At 36.3% G+C, this 22,786-nt stretch overlaps 1 protein-coding gene across 1 annotated transcript in view; it reads right to left on the reverse strand.

The window, feature by feature from the left end:
- The window catches only part of LOC108689927 (protein Fe65 homolog), a 161,859-nt gene that overhangs the window by 3,973 nt on the left and 135,100 nt on the right, over positions 1 to 22,786 (reverse strand). Inside the window, exons 5-12 of the mRNA XM_018196908.1 lie at positions 5,783 to 5,950; positions 2,390 to 2,619; positions 1,474 to 1,592; positions 1,172 to 1,284; positions 895 to 1,093; positions 526 to 653; positions 349 to 354; positions 2 to 247 (exon numbers count right to left, since the gene is read on the reverse strand). Of these exons, the coding sequence (XP_018052397.1) occupies positions 2 to 247; positions 349 to 354; positions 526 to 653; positions 895 to 1,093; positions 1,172 to 1,284; positions 1,474 to 1,592; positions 2,390 to 2,619; positions 5,783 to 5,950 (1,209 nt within the window). The remainder of the gene's footprint in view (position 1; positions 248 to 348; positions 355 to 525; positions 654 to 894; positions 1,094 to 1,171; positions 1,285 to 1,473; positions 1,593 to 2,389; positions 2,620 to 5,782; positions 5,951 to 22,786) is intronic.

Genomic DNA, 22,786 nt, shown 5'->3' on the forward strand with positions numbered 1-22,786 from the left:
TAGTGCCTGACCGTTTCTGTGGAAACGCCGATGTTCAGTGGGCAGATTCGTAGGTCTTGTTGCGAGACTTGTTCGGCCATTGATGTCCACCGGTTTCGCGAGATTCTGATGTTGAGAACGCTCGATCATTATCTTCTTGCAAATGTCACGAAGCGTGTTTGCAATTGTGCGCGCCGGTATGTCGCAACGAAAGACATGACACATGTGTTTCCTGGTCGATCGATCTCTTGCTACGTAAGCAAAGTCCCTGAAAGCAATACGCATTTAAGAATCGACAGATTGAGAATTTTTCTTCTAATTTTACTTTGTATTTCATTTTATGCGATAATTCGTTGTATTATATCTTACCTTTCGCTATTAGATCCGTCCAAAAAAGAGCAGACATTTATGAAAACAATGTAAATAATTAATAGAATAAATATATTTAATATTTATTGTATAAAATTCTATATTTTAAAAGTTGTAATGTTTCGACAAAAAATTCAGTGCCTTCATTTATTTAAACATAATTAATAATTTACTCACCGACAGTGGTCTCTTCCTACGCCCCAAACTCTAACTGTATGAATAGGCTGAGTGTTAAGTACAGTGAGATTCTCCGGATCGATCAGTTTGAGCGCGCCCTCGTCCAAGTCCATAAATAGATCCTTGCCCTGAAATATTTTGTAACATATCTCTCATCGCGTGCTTATACCGTAGTAAAATCGAAATCAGTATATCGCTAACTACTACTAAGGAATAAAAAGTTCTAAATATGCTTTTTTACAAATCATATCGCTCAGTTTGAATCTTATCATTTGTTTAGTACATTGAGACATTATATTTTCATTTCGTACATTTATAAATTCATGATTAATAATGCATTTAACCTACTTAGTTTGTGAAGGAACTTACATCACCCCATCGTCCGACGACATCCAAAAGATCGTTTCTACCGAGTGAAAGATCTACGATGCACTTATTGACAGCCTTGCTGCTTCTCTCGGGTGTCAGATCTTCTTCCGCGATCTCCGTCCAACCCAAGGATCGCACAGCAAATCTGATTGGCTTGTCCCTACCCTCGGAGTCCGCTCTGGCAGGATAGCTTCTTCGTCTGAGAAAATAAAGAAAAAAATAAAGATGAATCGATGGTAATCATAAAAAAATTGTAAATCAATTGAGATTTGCTTACTTGAGCGCTAATTCCACCTTCCTCTTGTTCTCTAATTCCTGATCCAGAGCCGAGCTTGTGTTGCTGCGAGTCACTGTGTTCACCATACCGCTTAAAGTGTGAAAATTGTTTATCTGCAACGATAATTTGCAAACAAAAATTATGATATCGAATGGAAAGCTTTGAACTAATGTTATATAATCTTAATCAATAGTGCATGTACTAATATAATTTACGTTGTATAATAATTTATTTAGACAATAATTTACGTTGTTATCTTATAATAATAAATTATAACATGTTTTGACAAATTATTTACTTACGCTATCATTATCCTTAACGAGGCTTCGGCGTGCCTCCGTTTTCGAATGCAGAGGAGCCTCTGGCGGTTCTCTCTGTATATTTCCGCTTTTCACATGCCAATAATAAGGTCCATTCTCATCTAAAATAGCATTAGATCCGATCGTTAATAAAATTCGAAAGCCAAAATTTATAATAGTCGCGATAACTTTAATTATCGGTCAATTTTGTCAATATACTTTCATAAATAAAAAAAAGATAAGAAAATTGAGAAAATAAAAACCTGATATTATATATCTTTGCTTAAATAATATTTTTAACTTATTTTTTTTTGTATATATTATGTTATCTCTTTACTTTAGCAATTTCTTTTCTATCAATATTATCTAAATCCTTGCCACGTTTCCGGAAACATGAGGTACGAAAATAGTACTCATTACTATTGTGAATCAATAATCGTACAGCATTTAGCGTTAAATACGAGTTTTTTCCAGCATCAATATCTCGATTGTCCGGAACTTTTTGAGAAAATGCTTGACTTTCGAAAACAATTTTTTAGAATCTAGAAAAGTTTTATCTCTACATTAACATTTCCTTCCATTTCTACGTCAATTAGTTTTTATCTCAATGTAAAATTAATAGATTTGACACAATTTCTCAAGATGATAAATTCCTAATGCATTACAAAAATTATTGCAGTTAAAACTATAGGAAAAACGCAAGATAGTAAAACAATAGGAAGTAGTAAGCAAATCGACTAATCACAGCAGAGAATAAGGCAGTAATAAGAGCAAATCCAAAATGTAACAAATCCCAAATGTTGATTTGCCAAAGTTTTTTTGTGTGTCATAGTACAAGAAATGATTGAAGCAATTGTCTGATTATTTGAAACAAGTTCTTTTTTATATCTATTTGACGCAATTCTACTCCAATATCTACCTTCGTGTTTCTGCCAACCCGGCGGCAAATTCTCGTCCTTATCCTCGGAATCGGTACTGTCCATGTCTGTCGGTTTCTCCTGGGTATTGTTCTGCAGAATCGCATTGTTCTTCTGGTCCTTTGGCTGTCGTCGTTTCACTGGCACTGCGTATAGCTCGCTATTCAGGCCACCCTCCACATGCGGCACGCCGCCCATCTCTGCGGTCTCGTTGTCGGGTTTCTCGCAATAACTGTAGTGCAAAGCCAAGAAAAATCAGGGTCAAGAAACCTCAGTTTCAGTTCACCTCGTAATTCGGTTCAGTCGCGCTATCGCTGCAACGTCCATTGAATAGTCAAGCAATATAAGTCTTGATCCAAAAGACGTCTTAGTGTAAAAGTCTTGAGAATTCAGACGTCTTTAAAGTCTTACACAAAATGAAAAAAGATAATAGAAACAGGAAACAGGAACAATTTCCAACCTATCAGAAACCATGTACTGTGCACTACATATTTTCTGAGAGATTGAAATAATTGATCATAGCTATTCCGCTGAAGACTGTGATTGATCAGTTTCATACAGATATTATTAAATTCGATTAAGGGCCATGTAAAACGTAGACTGTTATTCCTTATTTCTATTGCCTGTTTTATGATATCTAAGACTTTAGAGAATCTTTGCGTCGTCTGGCTTTTTAAACAAGCATACTCATAATTTTTCGTATCATACAATCACAAGCAATAAAAAATACTAGCACAAGAGATACATTTTCCCTAGAGCCATAAATATACATTTATAAACATATTTTAACTTCTTGCGTTTTTTTACGTGCATTTGCGATACAAAAAAGAAAAATAAAGAATCAAGGCTAGCATCAATAAAAATTGATACAACTGTTTATAAGAACCGCAACGAAAATAAAGAGTTATAAATCTTATTTGTTCAACAAGGAAACTAACGATATAACATACAGTGCAAGCTTCAAATTCCATCATAGCGGTATGCAGATTCGAAGAAACGTCCAGTTATTTTTATCGGTTTGCTTTGAATCCAAAAATTTCATTTAACGACGATTACTATTCCTGGCTTGACTGCGTTTGATTTGTTTAAATTCATCTCATAAGGTGGTCACGCGATATTCTGAACTGAAGTTCTCTCTGGTCTTTCACTCTCTTCCCCTCGTCATATATCGCGGAACTTCATGAAGCGAGATTGTGGTCGCGTTCGCGTGACTTCGAGGAATTCCAGTTCACGACATTTCGTGGCGAATCACGATCACCGAAATAAGCAGTTTGCGTCGTTGTCCGGCTGTGTACGTTCTCGCGGAACCGTTCGGTTGTTAAGTATTCGCGAGATCGCGTCATCGACCATGGTACGGTAGAATGACAAATTGATTTCCGCTTGTTAAGTCGTCTGATCGGCTGTGCCGTGTCGCTCGTAAACCGCGCTATCGATTCATCGCAAAAGAGTCCCCGTTATCGCTCTACCATGAGAAATCCTCGCGTGCTAATCGAAGTCAACTGCGACACGAGTCGGCCGCGGGAGATTATTTACGGCGGCTGTAAAATAAAACGTTCTTTGCGAGAGAGGGCGAAGAGAAATTACGCTTTCGTAGTTGGAAACGATATAAAATTATGTACCGTGCGCTCGTGAGGAACCGAGGACTCTATACAATGTTGAAATAACTAAGGATAAATTGTGAAGAGAGAATAAAATTTCAAGGGTATTCTCACTTGATATATTCTACAAATAAAACGCAAAATAATTTTTAAGTTAAAAAAAAATATGAAAAAAATTTGAAATTTGAATTTAAAATTAAGTTAAACGTCCCAGAGACCGGATATGTATCTGTATCCGGACACACTAAAATTTATTATTATTAAGTTTCGAAATGCTTTTCTATTCAATATTATAATTTAATTGTATTTAAGGATAACAATTAAATTATAATATTATATTTTAAAAAGCATTTAAGATTAATAATATCTAATATAAACAAATATATAAAATTTTGTATAAAAGGACATAGTAGGTACTTGTCCGGTCATTAGGACGTTTACCTTAGATGAAGCAAATAATAAACTCGCATTGCGAACATATTGCTGTCATTGGAACTTATTGAAGCACGTTGTTCATTCATGCTCGGTCACTCGTTATTTGCTTTGTCTATATGACTTCATACAATAATGTGATTGCAGGACAGCCAATGGTCCATAATCATTCAGAACTGTTCAACATAGTTCATTTATCACATTGCAACAACGTAACATAGAGAAATGCGATTGTGACAACAATTTTACGCGGAGGCCAGTATAATACAAAGCAAGCCTGGCACAAGTCAATACTCGCATTTTTCTGTTGCATTTGATCCAGCTATTCATTTATCATGAACAGAGTGCTACATATTTTTTAAAACAAAGAAAAAAACGATATGAAAAAAAAAAAATACGAAGAAAAAAACAAAATTTCTAGCCTTTAAAAAGTTTATTTTACTTTGTAATACGAAAGTTCGAAAGTTCAATATCTATCAACGAGAAATTTTATTTTACTCTTCGATCGACGTACAGAAACCAAGAGAGATGTATACTGTATACTGAAAGTACAAGCGGCGAAAATTGCAGGAAATTGTGCTCCGTGATATGCATTCTTATGCATTTCGCCTTAAAATATACTATAATTGCGGGAACAAGTCACGTGTTTCAAAAATAAATAATAATAAATAGAAAAGGAATCGATAAATGAATAACATAAAAAAAGAGAAAAACTCTATATTCGATTAAAATGGATCTTGATGTTTAATAATCTGTAAATTTTTGTCTATTTTAATTTAAAAAATAAATCCAACATTTCATAAGCGATTCTTGATCAATATTATTGCATAATATTTTGATATTGTACAATATTATTGATCTGGAAATATATTGAGTCTCCAGACTATTTGTTTTGAATTGGTTAAAGCAAACATCAATAATATTATAAAATAATAATACAATAATATTGAGCAGCTCTAAAGGCAACTTTATAAAAAAAACAAGAAAGAATAATTTTACAATGGAAAACATGCAATACAATATCGTAGTTTAATCAAAACAAGCAGAGTGGTGTCTCTCGGACGCCAGTGTGGATTTCCTGATTTAACGCTCGCAATTCCATCCCTTCGTAGTACTCTGTACAGCATCCCGTAAGCGATAATGCGAATACATCGTCTACAAACAGCGGCTTTAATCTGCATAGGATTGCTTACGAGAAAACGGGAGCGTTTCATTTCGACGAGAACGCCGTTCGTTACAGTGAAACAAACAGAAGCAACAACTTGGGCACACAAAAGAGAAGCGATGGGACGGTGATGGCAAGCGGATCAAAATCTGCAAGAGGGATGGGGTATCACGAGACCACGAGGGTGTGTTCGTACGTACTTTCTCGACCCGGAAGTGTCCGCAGCGTCGATCGATCCCGCGGATCCCGACTGAAGGGCGTGAGACTGAGGCAGGATCGCGCTCGACGACGACGTAGACGACGAGCGGGGATTCCCATTGAGGGTGTCGTCGACGAGAGCGGACTCCGCCACACCCTCGCAGCCGTACCTGAATCAGCATTGTTCATGCAACGCATTACAAGGGGAATGAATCGTAGTAGTGAGATAATGGCAATGTCTGTCGTGATTGCGCTGCTCGCTTATTAATCCTTAAACGACGCGATTCCCTTCGTGATTCATTCGAATCGCTTTCATATTATATCATTTCGCCATAAAGAGATTTGAGCGATTTAAGGGATTCGAGAGATTTAAGGTTTAATCTGAGCTGAGCTCTAACGCTCAATTATTAGATTGAGAAAAATATTCTAATTAAACCAACAAAAGGGCCAAGAATGGCATTTTGATAAATGTTGATTATTATAAGAATCTCTGTTTGGTTTCATCAAAACATCATTCTTACTGGTTTAACAAGAACATTTTTTTCAGCGTAAACTTTATTATATATTTCTACAGATATTTTTTCCGATCTTCCATTTTACATATATTTTTTCTAATTAAGTGCAATTAATGTTATTTTCACGATACATTGTTTTCTCAATTCTAAATAATTAATAACTTTCAATGTTCGGTATTTTATTATGTGGATATATATCTAAGCTTTTATATTTTGACTTGACACATTTATAAATTGTATGACACAATCTAAGTGCAATATCTATGAAATCGATTCGAAGTGCTGTTAAAATAAAATGTTACGTATTTTATGTCTGCTTAGTCTGGGATGCACTCTTACGCACGCATTTTCTCGCGAATGGGAATCGTGTGAGTGCAAGGAAGGCATTTTAATTAACGATCGGAGAACAGTACCAGGCACCGATGTGGTTAGTACAGGGTCGCTAACCATGTCGAAGTAATTAAGGGATTAGTCGAGCGGTTTGCTGACTAACGCCAGCTGCCTCTCTTGAGTATCGTTCGGGCATTAGAGGAAGTACCTAAGGGCCACGTTTCCTTTGAACGTACTCAAGGAATACGGATTCTCGACTTCGAGGCCTTTAATCGGCAGGATTATAACCAAGTACGTGAGTCTGTGAGCGAAAACTTTTCCTCGGTATCGACTTGACTTACTTCGCACGAAGGACTTCGATGTTAAAAGTTTAGGGTAAGCGGAAAGAAAAATGTTTGCGCAAGGAGAATGGTATCATTAACGGTATCATTTCCTTTAAATTTTTTAATTTTTTGATAGAATCATATAATTGTAATTTTATGTTATATTGATATTATATCGACTAGATGTCATAATTTTGTCGAAAAGGTATTATTTTATACGTAATCTCCTAAGAAATTAAATGGTAAGCAATTTCATTAATTTTTATAAAAATTTATGATTAATAAAATTACTGAAGTGTTTCTTGTTTTGAGAGTCTAAAATTTTACTCCGTGTCGCGCAGGTGCAGCTGCATGACACTTATTGCTTCTCCCCTTTCGTTTAACCCTTCTGCCACCCTCTCGTGCAGGGGTCGTTTCCGTATTATCGGCGATCAGTCTCAATTTCCTTTAACAAAGATTGCACGATCATTAACAAGAGTTTTTGGGTTTCTGCTATTATTGTATCACATTTAAATAGCTTACCTAAGAATCGAGTGAATGCATCGATACACATTCGGTATTCGCGACTTTGTTAATTATCCGATAATAATCGGAATAATTTCTTATACGTGCTGCTAATTGGTGAACCTACTTCTCGTCGCTTGTAACAGAAGAAAATTACCAACTGTGCGTGTGCAACGCGTGCTTGAAAAGAAATTTTCAAACTTTTTTCCGCATGTTGCAATGGCGAGAAAATCGAGCGTGATCGAAAAAGGCTTTTCAAAGACGAGAATAAATAATTTTTCGAAAAATAATTAATCGAAAAGGCATCTCTATAAAAAGAAAGAGTAAAACATAATTGAATTTACAAAAAAGACGATGTGAACAATAACAACGTACGGTACGCAAAGCCAAACGATAATTTTGCAAAAATATGTGGGTTAGGTATGAGGGGTGTCTTGGAAATTTGCCAAAAGTTTTGAGAGAATACCTTTGTATTTTATATTAAGATGCGTGAAAGAACAATGAACTAGAGATCCTCTAGAGAAATAAAAAATTGGACAGTTTAGACAACTTTTAATTAGTGCTAAAAAGAAATTGAATAATATGACGAATCAAACCATACATATTCACCATATTTTTTAGGACTTGCAAGATGAAATAAAACAGATGCATAATCTGTAACTCTCCTTCTATCTTAAGTAAATAAAAAATAAAATTTGGACCAAACATATGAACCAATCTCTTACTTGAGGATCTCTACGATCGACGAGATATCGAATGTGTCTGCCGGAATTCCATCGTCAATTAACACCCGGGGAATTATTTTGGCATTCATCTCCGGATACATTGGTTCCGCCCAATCGGAACGCAACGATCTATCGAATTACAAACATTATGAGCGGCGTGACGTGCTCGGTTATTAAACGCGTTATTAATTAATTCCGGTAATGTCGTATATCCTGATCAGGTTTAAATCGAACGAACCGATGAGCGTTTTATCGGAAATGAAATCGCGATATTGACGCATTGACGTAATTCGTTTTGGAGGAACGTTAACTCGGTTCTCGCGATAACGTTATAGTCGAGGATCGTTATTATTAATGCCGTTAATCCTAGGATTGACGGTATTGCGACTGTGTAGTATCTGGAATATTGGGTTATTGACACCGGGCGCATCGATCGATCAATGTATCCCGTACAGTGTTATGAGATCAATGATCGCCTGGATGGACGACGACGCGGTCAATTTGAGCGGCTGAAACACTGAGATTCGTCTCGAATGATCGTAAATCAAGATGGCAATATGATAACGAAACATCTTGTGAAATGGGGAGATGTCTATAAATATATAAAAAAAAGAAGAAACGTTGATGGGATTGAAACTTAACTCTCCACTGACGTTGGATTTCAAAGACACAATTTATTTTTTAAATTATTTTAAATTTAATTGTAAATTTATGAGAATTTAATATAAAAAAATAAATAAAATATATTTAAAACTTTTACGATAGTAACTCTTACAGTAAAAACTCGTTGAGATTTTTATATAGAAAGAACAGTTTTCGTTAGATAAAGATTTAAAAAGTAATTTTGTAATTTTGTACTATCGACATAATTATGTAGGACAAATTGATTGCTAGAATGCCCAAACTTTTTGCAGTATTGCTCATCATATTGGAATTTCCTACATAATTATTTTGATGAATTTTGACCTAACAAAATTGTTCTTTCCGTGTATGTAAGAATTTTTCAATTTTTATACAATCTGATACAATACAAAAATATATACTAAAGTTTGAAGACCTAGATTGCGGATGAAGGGTAAAGTTTGAAGAACCAGATTGCGCATGAAGGGTGATGAAAAACTTCACATTGTCAATGAAGGATTAACAAATTTCTTTTAATTATTTGTGTTATACAAACACACGCGTATACACATGCAAATTTTTAGAAATTAACAATATATCGCGTTACCTGGCAAGGAGTAAAGATAAACTGATCGCGATACAACTTAAATCAGCTGCCATGGGCGGTAATTGTAATCCAGCCGGCGTACACGCGCGCATCGCCGTAACTTTCAGTCAGATGTAATTAAACCCAATTAGGTCGTAAGGTGAGCAACTTCTGACGCACCTGGCTGGGCCGCAAATTACGCCGGTAAGTCCCCCTCTCCCCTTTTCCGCTCGTGTCTATCTTGCCGGCACTATGATTACAGTATTCGTAATTTTATGGTTTCTGCTCGAGAACGTGGATCATTATTTTCTGATTACATTACTATCGTCATAAATCGCGGCCTTTTCAGGGAAACGTGAATTAAATTGTCAAGGTAAGGCACGAGACACAGAAAGAAATCATTTCCGTAATTATAAAGCATAAAAAAGCACATTATGAAATTAAAAAAAATAATCACACAAAGTAACTTAAATACTGACGTCATAATAACGGCTCATCTTTCGAAGAAATTTATATCTTTGGATTCGTCCAAATCCTTCGATCCTTAACGTGCCCTGCATTTTGTCAGTGTATTCACACAGTAACGATCGGCTCTCCCCCATTAATGGAATCCGACAAACGTTTCACCACGGATAAGAGAAAAACAGAGAGTGAGAAAAGGAAAGACAAACACGTAGCGGTTGCAGAGTGTCGAGGAGGTCGGAATCGGCTCTCCTGGGTGTATGTAATTCGCTGTCGGTGTTTGTCGATCGGCAGAAACAACGGCCGATCGACCGTGACGTGGACATCAGCGAGGGGTGATTTGCGCGAAGGGAGTTAAAAAGGAAAGGGACAGAGAAGGGAAAAAAGTGAGAAAGCCCAGAGAGGAAAAAGTGGCGCACGGCCGAAACATCGTGTAGGTAGATGAACGTTCGTGCGGAGTGCGGTGCAAAGTGAAAGAGGAAGAGAGAGAGAGAGAGAGAGAGAGAGAGAGAGAGAGAGAGAGAGAGAGAGAGAGAGAGAGTGGGAAAGAGAGAAAGAGAGTCGAGCTGCTCCTCTCCTCGCTCGATCAATACACACTACCAGCAACCACCCAACCCACCCTTCACGTCTCTGCCCCATGGCACAACCCCTCGACCACTGTGCGGCGCTCATCCGCCAACGTCACCCCATTTCGAGCGCACAGCTACCATCGCACATATACACGCATACGTATATGCACGCAAGTACACGCGAATACACGTTATACATCGAAACAGATACAGATCGCTGTGGTATCGACGAAGCCGCCGTCATTTTCGCCGTCTTTTTGGCCTGATTGACAGAAATCAACTTTGTCGACGAGCAATTGGTAAACGTGTTCCGTGGAAATCATCCCCGAGAATTGCGAATGGACAGGCCGATGCTAGAATCTATTTGAATCCGCTTTATCTCCATAACGTGTTATGGAGTTATAGGCTTGGTCTCTTATTGATAGGTTGGCTACCTAGAACACATAGAATCGCTTAGGCTTTGTTGAAGTTAAGGGGGTATTCCCTACGGCTCTTTCACCCTTCGAGTGGCTGGCGATACCGAGGTTTAATTAAGTTCTGGCCGATCCGATGGTAGGAAGTCTCGAGAGCTTCGGAGAGAACTTGCTCGTGGTTTCTCCAAATACATTCAGTAGCCTTGCAATTAAACTACTATTAGAATATTCTTATTATTCTTGCAAAAATCATTAATTTACAAATCACTAAATTTTCATACCACCAATATAGAATAAAATACATATAATTGAAAAAGTGAAGTAAAAAATGTGAAGCACATAACACAAAAGTAAATCGTAATAATTTTTACTGCACGTTAGATTAATTTTGAATGATTCGGATAATTGCAAAGAGTATAAATTAGGGATGCATGAGATCATAAAATTACCGGATCCCGGATATCGAAAGATAGAAAGTGTCTTCTAAAAAAAAAAGGGGGAAGCTTATAGAGAAAAAGATTGTAATTTTAACAACAATGAGATATTATAGTATCATGAATATGCATACTTATTTTTAGAACATTTGTATAAGAAAAAATCAACAATTTAATGATTATCAAATTTCTACCGGATATATTCCCGAATACTAATGACATCCGGCTATCCGGATAGTAAAAAATTGCCAGATAATATCAGATACTTTCCAGATATTCGATGCATCCTTAGTATAAATAAAAAATGTATACGCGAAGATAAGATATATGTCAGCAAAGCTGCTGCTATAATTAAGGCTTACTTAGTAATAAAGATAAGATGATTAGAAAAGGGATAAAAAGAGGTAAATCGTAGAATAAAAACTGAACTAGATTATAAAACAAAATGTAAATTAGGTAGAAACATAAACAGAATTTAAATAGGAATATACGTACTTTGAATTTATAAAAAATGAAATTCAGTAAAATGGATAACGACAGGATGAAAGGAGGAAAGTGAGGAGAAAGATTTAATATAGAAAGTAATAAATTAAAATGTAAGAGAAAAAACGGGACGAGTTAATAATAAATTAGAAACTCTAATAATAAATTAGAAAGTATGTGCGGATTTTTTCGAGATACATCGCCAAGTTTAGTAGATTTATTGTTTCTTGCTCGTTAAGAAGAAGAAAAATCAAAAGAAACAGAGTTCCCAAGACTTGAAGCAAAGTTGAAAGCAAGGTCAAGCGGCGATTGAAAGACGCCGATCTACGCACGCTTCGTGACGAGAATGTTCCGATAAATGACTCAATTCCCACAAATAGCCAATTCATGAAAGGAACTGAGTCACGTTCGTGAGAAAGATCTCAGAAATAGTTAGACTGAGTTTACAATGTTTTCTCTGAGATAATTATTGTCCTTCTTTCTTTCTGTTAAATTATTTACAGCAAATTCGGTTGGACACATTAGTGTGCTCTGATTCACATTAAAGCCATTGACTTAATCTATACACTGATTTAATTTAAATGTAAAAATAAAATGTAAATATTTAGAATTTATAAAATGCATACTTAATCTCTAATAGCGCAATAAAATGTATGAGGATTTCACGATTTAACCGATTTCTATATTTATATTAAACCCACATCTTTCGTCAATTTTTTTTTACAGTAATTTTTTTTTAATGTGTACAGAGGCCAATGGAATTAGCTAGAAGAATATGTAAAAATTATATTCTTAACCCTGCGTCTGCCATGTGGAATTTTGCATCTTCCATTCTGAGTGTTCGAGCATCGAGAGTAGATTTTTATATTGTTCCCGTATAAAAATCTAAAAAAAATTTTATATATACTTTATTAATCGTGCGTTTCACACAGATTCTTGCGAATGACCTGTGATCAATTGTATAAGTTTACAAATTGCGATCAGTACGTAAAAAAAGGAGAGAAAAAAATTGATTATTCGAATATTCTCCTCACATTCGACTGTGATTGGTCAATTCTTACAATTACAATCACTTACACCTACGCTTATACAATTAGAAACAGATTTTAAATTTACAGTGTTTGACAAATTATTACGGATAAATTGATATTGATATGTAAACTATTGATACTAAAAGCGCGAAAAATTCTGCGTGTATTATTAGTGTCGTAAAATTTTTATCGGACGTGGTATAACTTTATTAGATAGTAACAACGTCTGCTTTAGGCACAGTAAACTATAGTGCCCGTTTCCCGTTTCATCGCCGTTCTTAGCTAGGAAATAGCATCTCATCACGGTCGCCATAATAATGTCGAGGAATTTCTCACCCTCGCGTTAATCCGTATTTAGATGAATTTTTTAAATGCCACGTTTCTCCGTAAAATCTCGCAGTTTAAACACAGTAATCTCACATTTAACAAGATAATCTCCACTTGCATAATTTCGCCCCTTCGTAGGAGCGTGTGTTTACGCCGCTAATTTTCCTTCACGTACTCCCATGATTTAATGCCTTTCATGCTTAACGTCTATAACGAGCACCTTCGCGATCGCAGATTCGTCCCGCCTTATAAAGACAAACCCCGGCAAATCGCCTCTAAAACCTGTTTATACTGGAAGTAACAAGATCGTTTCGTCATCTCACGGGAATAAGCGTTAAAACACACTTGCTACCAGAAGTCTGACGTTTACCGAGCGTATATCGCTTCATCATCGAGCCGCCATCGTGAAATCCTCGCGGTCCACAACAGGGCCCTTTATTATAAATCGTCCATGTTTTTCGTCGATATTTTTCTCTCTTCTTTTTTTTACGCACCGCAACCAGTAAATCTTTATGATTGGTCGCGGGTCGTTCTGTCATGGAAACGCGGTTAATAAAGTTCCAAGCCGAAAGATGTACGTTTTTTTGTTTATCAAAAACCTCGACTATTCCCCTCTTGCAACTTTACGAGTCTATTTTTTTTTTATGGAACCCGAAAATTCCGCTTTTTCTTTCTTCTAAAATCGGCCTCTTCCAGGCAAGATTTTCAGTTTTTTTTTTTACTCACTTGGTGCATCAACTCGCGTATTGCCAGACTCTAATCTAACTTGCACGATAAAACGCAATCAAAAACGAATCAACGTCTAGAGCGTGGAAATTTTTTTCACAAAGAAAAAAATGTACGCGTGTTTTTTTTTAAAGGTCGGCTGCTTTTATACTGGGAGTATCGATCCGCGCCGGATTGCATTTTATTTTGCGGCACCGCGCTTTTCATATTTGATATCCGACCGATTGCATCCGCGGCAGTTCCCTCCGCGATATATCGAATACTAATAAACGTGTGAATATTAAATGTCTCGGGATCAATAGAATATTAATAGAGCGCATTGCGCGTTTCACACAGCATTACAAATTGTAGCAGCGGCAGCAATAATCGATCGCGGTACAAAAATTACGTTGCCGAAAGCACGAAGAGTTCGTGGAATGTAGAAATTCAAACATCATACATAGTCAAGTTTAAACATCATACATAATTAGTCCGCCATATTTTTCAAAACTTTCTTAAGCTAAAATGAGACAGATAATGCATAAGACGGAATAAAATATCGCATCTCATTCTATCTTATATCTATCTTCTTCTGTCTTTAGTAGGTCCTGAAAAATAGCGTACCAATCAGAAGCTGTCCAAATGGTGTCCAATTTCTTACTTGAGGATCTCTAGCAGAATGTTCTTCCTACGTGAGAATTATGCGGATCTGATCTCACCGATCTCTCTAACATCCATGTAAGACTATTATCGCTGGAGTCCTTAGCCCTTAGTCCCTTTGCCGGCATATATCTCCAGGACGAAGCTATTGGCGGTTGCAGGAGAACACCCTGCAACCTCCTGGACAGGACGATTCGTTCGCGTTTACGAGCGCCTTCGCTCCGGATTTCAGTTTAGCCCGATAATCTCCAACGGTTGGGCATCCTGGCAAGACCTCTCGGAACATTACTCTTTCTATCATTTCCCTTCGTCTTTTTTCTCCTCCTTTTTGCTCGCTCTCTTTCTCTCCTTCCCTCACGCTTTTCCTCTGTCGCCATTTTTTCGGTCTCCAGACTGCTGGAGCTTTTTCAAAGCCCGACGTGGCAGGACTTATCAAGCACACCGACTTTCTGGGGATCACCGATTACGTCCTGCAGGTATTACCGGAGAGAAAGAGGTGTCCTGGAAGAAAAAGGAGTCCTTGCGGAAGACGGTACGCGGACCGGTGGATAGGATTCCATTTCCGGGATTTATGGACGCGTCGCGCGCGCATGCATGTGACTCGCAACGTGATGTCGGTTTCACCGTAATTTCCTCATACTTCACGCTATCGCGACTGAATTTCTTTCTGCCGGCATTTCTGTTGCGAAAGGCGCGCGCCGGCCAACAAACATTTCCATTCATCAAACGTCCGTCTTCTTAGTAGAGACGTAGTCTTTACAGATCACCGGTAAAAATATATTGCCATTTAATTTATATAGCCTGGCTAATATTATATTCATGCTAGGGGAATAATTTCCTATTTTTATTTTCTCGTCGATGAGCGTTATCATGTTATAAAGAGCTGAGGAAACCAAGTAATTTTTGATAGACGCTTTGTCTATTTCGTATTGTGTCGTATTGCGTAACATTACAATAAAAAATCACTGATTTCATTTGAGCGAGGCGAGAGACACTTGTGCAACCGAAGCGTTTCGATCATCGATAACTACTAGTCTAATTTCTAACTGGCCATTCAGGGCATTGAGATACGATCTGAGGCGTGGTCGCACGTCAATATAAGCCGTGACAGACTCGCGTATACACGGTGTTGAAAGCATCGCTTACTTTCTCTATCTTTCTCAGGACAACGGAAACGGAACTGAAGAGAATACCAATATATTTGGTTTCAACTCATGAGTCACACATAGATATCCAATTTTGTATGTGTAATACATACAACTATGATCATTGCCAGATCTTATCAAAATAAATAACAATGTTTGCAGCACTCAGTATACTCGCGTCGCAACAGAATAATTATTCCGTACGTCACCGTGAACTATCGACTTCCAGCCGCACGGCATGACTCTTGCAAGATAATGGACCACCCGGATGTTTTCTTTTATTCGTATCCGTGTACCATTATAGAGCTCCCGAAGGTCTCGCCAGTGAGGTTGAAGGTTCGCGTGACGGTATTGGTTAGGACAGAAATATCCGTCTCGAGAACGTCTCGAGAGGCAATGATTATCGTGCGTAGAAAAGTTGCAGCAGCAATGAGAAGCTCGCGTTTAAAATCATCGAGAGTCTGCCTAACGATCGTCGCTCGAAACCAAGCGCACGACTGAAATAGAAATCTCAAGATCGGCAGCACTTCCAACTGATTAATTTTTAATTTTAGTAATCTAATTTCTTCAGAATAAAATAGTAATTTAATTTATTTTGTTGTCATTATTTATTAAAGATATTTCAAGTATATAGTTTCTGCAAAAAGTGAGCAGAATTAAAAATTGATACTTTTCGAATAAAAATAAATGTTGCATATATATAATAAGGTCAACATTTAATATTTAACAATACAATTTTAAATAAAAATTTTCTCATTTTATCTTAATTATTTAAAAAAATATATATCTACTTCTTATTGAAATCATTTTTAATTCGGATTTTAATATTATTTTGTTAAAAAATATCAATAATAATATATCTTTAAGAAACATCTTTAATTTTTTATATTGATATTGTTTATTAATATAAAGAAACTGACTCTTTTTTAATTTAGAATAAATGGCAGGTTAAATTTAGAATATGTCGACAGGAAGGTATACTCGATTGCAATTCACACGATGTAACTCGCGGTAAATCGATCTGCAATTTACCGTGCTATGCGACAGCGATTAAATTCATTGTTAACCGGACCTACATTCGATTGTAACTCACGCAACGCAGCAATTAGTTAATTTCATAATTTAGGATACAATAGAAACGAGTGGCATTCGTTATTAACTAACTGAAACAATATCATCAATATTTTCGACGCGTTAAAGATGGTAATCTCTACTTGGTGGGGATGACGGTGAGTATCTGTGCACCTGCTGTTATCGTAGAGCCTCTATTACCATTACTGGTACTTAATGCTTTCCGGGTGTTAATGGAAAGCAGACACACGATTCTGGTTACTACCTACGACGAACGAGATTAACGGAGAAAGGGAAAACTGCGGATATTTTATGAGAATCGTAAAGTCGACGCTGAGTGATTCGAAAAACGGCTTCGATTGTACATCGTGTCTTCAGGCGTCACGAATTGATTAAGTTTGTCAGCAATTAATGTCTTTAGCATTAGGATTAAGCGGACGAGCAGTTTCCGCTGTTTTTTAGAGGAAGGTTCTTGGTGAGTGATTTTGTGTTAAATACCAAGCGTGTGTGTGTGGGCGGATTAAAGTGAGTGAGCGAGCGGAGTCTGAACGACTCGTGCCGGCTATTTCGTTGGGATGTTATTATGCAAATCGGACCGGCCCCGTTATTTTGTTACGCTTATTACATAATTACAGTAATCGCCGGCATTCCGTGACTACCGCCGTACGCCGACCGTACACGTCATAACGAACCAACGATAATTTCTATTCCGGCTCCGTTACGCAATCGTGAAAACGCATGCGGCGATGCATTTCTGGGGAGAGTCATCGACTCGATACAGCAGAGAAGCAATTACGTTTTCCTCGACGAGAATCCACAGCACGATCTTTACGAGCCTTGGATAAGTCCATGGAGTATAAGTTTCCGGAGTAATAAATTCACGCAACGCTGCAGAAGCGTCGTAATTGACCAGGAAACGGGGAGTAAATCAGCAGACGCGGTCTAATAGAACTCGACGGTAAATTATCGCCCGACGACTCGCTCGCAAAATACTCCGGCGTCACGCGGATTAATTTGCATAATTAATCTCGGCCCGCGCTCGCCCATGCTAACGTTCAACTTTTCAGCGGACGCGATACTAACGAAGCGTAATCTAATTTACTCGCCGGCCTGCCTCGAGTCGAGGCCGAGTACTTCAGAAAGAGACACTCGAGTCTATCAACACAAAAGAGTTTCCCGCGAGTTGTAAACGTTACAAAGTGTTCGATACAAAGCGTTTTATGTTTAAGAACTGTTAATGAGGATTAACTCGTTTTACAGTTAAATTCTAAAATATAATATCATATTATAGCTAATTTGAATAATTTCCATACTGTTAGATATTAAAGAAGCAATGATAATTTAATCATAGTTAATAACATTTTGTTATGTTTAACCTTCAAAATATAAATCAATCCATTTCAGTGGTTAATTTCAAAATAAACAATGTCCACATTAATAATAACACAAATAATGTTGTATTTAGTAAATAATAACTATATTTGAATCAAATTTAATATATTTTCTTGAATTAAATTGTCGAACTCTATTGTTTCAGTTAAATAATATATTGAATAGGAGCAATGGCTCCTATAATCTATAAAAATAATTAAAAATTACTCAAATTGGGTACAGTTTGACAATACGAATTTAACAATGCATAAGTCACCATTGCTCCTATTTAATACGTTAATTTAATTAGAATGGAATTAAATAATTTAACTCTAAGAAATGTATTAAATTTAACTCAAATTTAGTTTAGTATTTATTAAATGTATATATTAATATGGACGCTGTTTATTTTAAAATGTTGTTTATTTAACCAGAGAAATGCATTGACATTTTGACACACGTGGAAGTTAAAAATAGCAAAATGTTATTTAACTTAAGGGATTGAATTACCTTTGATATCTAACATCTATAATTAACTTTCCGCCTACAATGTTGGACTTTAAAGGTGTAGACGATTTTTTTATTGTGAATTCTGATAGATAAACACATAAATCTGAAAAATAAATATAATCTAACTTCTGTGATAGTAAAAATTCATTGTTAAAGTTTTCATAAATATATTATAAGAATTTTTTATAAAGTCCGAAACAACTGTAAAAATTTGAAGATTAAGATTGCGGGATAAAGATTGAAAATTTCACATTACCAATGAAAGGGTCCCCAAATAACATAAAGTCCAAATCGGGATATCTTTTAGGTCGGTATAAATACAATTTTAAGATGCCATGACCCAATCACACAACTGCATCTTAAGAGATTATATAAGCCAATCTTAAAATAAAAACCGACTATGAATATATTGTAGGCTTTTAAACAATTCTCGCAAAGATGTTTTAAATGTCTTATATCCTGAATTTGAATTTTTTGAAATTATTTTCTGAATAATTATGAAAAGTATAACGTGTGCACAAGAAATGAAATTAATTGATTTCTCAAAAAATAGATTATGTCGCATAATTAACGCTTGCAACGCTCGCAAGCATCGTTTGTCATTGTTTAACAACAAGGATAAAATGACGGATTCTACGAGCGTTGCGGGCGTTAAGTGGAACGCACTCTAAATAAAAAATTTAAATATAATTTCTGTCAATATATTCAATTCCACATAAATCGCCTACGTACCATTTTCCTATCGTACTATTTTCTTTCCGAAACATTTTCCTCACCTGTATCATCACACGTGCTTTATTCCAAATGATCTCAGTGCTGCCTACATACGAACTTTGTGTCAGAAAACGCGAGGAATTCGCAAACTACTCCGCCGAATTCCAACTGTTCTTGCCGCGAAGCGAGTTGTCTCCCGGATGCGCCCTCCCGTGAAGTTATATAATTCCAACTTTGGGGGTCAAAGTGACCCCGAATTCCGGATGTGAAGCTATCTTTAAACCAACCCTAGAAATTGAGGCAACTGTCGGGAATGTAACTCGATCCGATCGAATACTCCATTCTCCTTTAAATGCAATCAGATTTAAAAATTACATGATTCTAGATAGATAAATCCGTTCCGTTCTTTTTTTGTTATCTGAGACATCTTCGCAAATTCCGATTTTAGAATGCAACAGGGCACTTCCCTCGCGGGAAATATAATGCTTTTTGCTTCTGTGCTGTTCATTTATGCAATTGTAATGCACCGCAATAAAATATTCAGTATAATCGTCACGGGTAGAAAATGCGTGACAGAATAACGGTAGAGTGCGAATAATAATTCACGCTCGCTTATCCCCACATGCATCGTGAATATTACACGCGCTATTATGCTAAATTTTTTCGGTATTACATTTCATTGCCATTATCTTTAACTACACGAAATATGGACGCTTAAATTAGAGGAATTCTCATCACAATAAAAAGAGTCTGCGTCAATTGAGGATTATGCCGGTGAAAAACATAAGAGATCGTTTCTGGACACCCTGTATGTAGACTTTACGGAGTCCAGTGACGTTGTTTCAAAGGTATATGGAAGTCAGAAAGAGGGAACGGACGATCAAAGGGGAACAAGGTAGATTGGTTGGGGAACATGGGTAGCGATCCAAGGCGGACGCCACGTCAGGGGAGTAAGAGGGACAGGATCAGACGTGTGAAGTGGATTCTAATTTTAGAAGGAAAGCGGGATTACGCCCGTCTTTGACGCGACGATTACGGAGGACCCGTATAGTCGAGGTGAATCAAGATGAGTTCGACGGCAGTGAAATATGATTATGATCGCATTTTTGGTATTCTTTTAGTTTAGTAACAGAAAAAAAATTGTTAGTATACGCACGGAAAGAACAATTTTGCTGAAATATCTAAAAATTTAACTAGATATATCTAAAAATAATTTTGTGTGGACTATCAATATAATTATACACAACGCTTAGACGTTGAAGACAATGCTGTAAACATTTTAGCAAGTTCTGCATAATAATTTTGAAAATAAAATTATTTTCAAAATTATATTTATAGTAAGAAAGAATATAATATAATAAATAAATTTAAATATTTATTTGTTGTATAGTATCAACTGTTGTATAGTGTCAACTAAACATCAACTAAACATTTTCTTATAATAAATAAATATTTACTTAATAAAAAAGATTGTTAAATCAAATTAATGATTCTTGTACCGAATAAATATATTTTTATATTTAGTAAATATTTAGTTGATACTGTTCAAACAAATTTATTAAAATTATGTAAATTTTTATCAGGCTAAATTTTTAGATGCTTTAGCAGAATCATTCCTTATACATAGTTTTGCCAAAGTATTTAATAATTTAGCTAAAAACAAATTAGAAAATAATTTTGTTAGATCATCAAAATAATTATGAAGAACGCTCAGAGCTGATGACTCCAAAATGTTAGAATTTTTTGCAGTATTGTTCATGTTATGTTGGAGTATTCTACATAATTATTTTAATAATTCAACAAAATTATTTTTACATCTGTATCTACACTGTGTATCTATACTGAAAAAAGTCTGGTTACATTAATTGGAATTCTAGTTAAAAATGGATAGAATTTTTTTGTTGACTCTGTTATAATTCTAATTAAAATATAATTCTGATAATATCAGAATCTTTTGGTTCGTTTATTTTCAAATTTCAGGAATTTTTCTCGATGCACCTAAATTTTTAGGTACACTTCCATGTATGTTCAGCATAACGCACGTTTCACTTTACTTAACAATAATTTCTCGCGATATAAGTTATTCGCGATAAGTTAAATAACGGGAGATCGTAAAAAATTCGGAGAATGCTACGGCTCCGCTACAAATATACGACGACTATTGCATGTCTCGCACATTTAGAAAGTTTCGCTCGCCAATAATATATCACGCTATGTGCCAAGACCATTAATTATCAACGAACAATCTATTCCTTCTCCCAACTTGCGCACTAAAATTTCTTTTCTCTTCCTATCTGTCATGCATTAATTAATTTTTTGGCTGTTGCTGCTGATGCACCACGTGGATTCAGTAAGCAAGCATATATAAATTCCAGGGCAAGTTCCATTAAGCTTGCGCCGCAGTGCAGCTTATAAAATCCGATGAGACGCGATTAACACCGCCATTGAACGTCGATGACGGAGACGGGGTCGGCCTACTGGAAGCCACCCTCGAGCGGGTGAGAAGTCTGGCGAAACGCGAATGCCCTAGACGGCTTTAATTAACGATTGTCGCGAAAGCAAAATGGCAAAGTCAGGCTGGGTCGAGAGCGCCTGTATTGTGAACGCCGGTGCTGAAAAAAGATTTAAAAAAAAAAAAGGTCTCATTTATCGTTCAACTGCAATTTTTCCGAGCGAGTTAACGAAGGTACGCTCGTCAGGATTTGATCTCTTCTTTTTTTTTGTTTCTGTTCATTGCGCTTTTTAAATTAGTTACGAGCTACTTTTTAAATTCGCTGCTTCTTCATTGATTATCGGTTTTATTTACCTGCCAAACTTTAGAAAATGTCGTGATATTTTCCCGAAGAACATCTTTACAATATAATATAATTAGCAAACTTTATATTGATTAACGACTAAATCGTAGGATTAACATTTATTAAAGATTTACTCTTCTAAGAGAGAATTAAATATAGAAGCAATCTTTCATAATGATTTTTAATTTTTCGCTTTGAAACTATCTGCAGAGTATATAAGTTAACTTTGTGATTCCATTAATAACACGTTTTTAAATAATATGCAACGAAATGTAGAAAAAATTATATTCTTCCCTTGATGCAAATGTTAATTAAAATGTAATGCTTTTAATAGAATAAAGTTATCGATAGGGACCGTATCGAATACCAATTGCCATGAGCATGTAATTACATTGCCGTTGAAATATTTAAATTTTAATAATATGGGCCATTGGCTGTCATTTTCATTTAGCGTTAATGGAAGCCGCGGGGTGGGGAACAAACCGATTATGATAACGCACTGATGAAAGATTCGTCGCCAATCGCGTGGCCGACGAATTTATTCCGGCTTAATCGCTCGCGACCATCGTTATTAAACGTCGCGCAAAATAGACAAAATGCACGGCCAGCGCACTGCACCGCGTTATGCACATGAGGGAAAAAGAGCGAGAGAGAGAGGGAGGGAGGGGGGAGGGGAGAGGGGAGAGAGAGAGAGAGAGAGAGAGAGAGAGAG

The sequence above is a fragment of the Atta colombica genome, unplaced genomic scaffold, assembly GCF_001594045.1.
Source record: "Atta colombica isolate Treedump-2 unplaced genomic scaffold, Acol1.0 scaffold281, whole genome shotgun sequence".
In the NCBI taxonomy this organism is placed as follows: domain Eukaryota; kingdom Metazoa; phylum Arthropoda; class Insecta; order Hymenoptera; family Formicidae; genus Atta; species Atta colombica.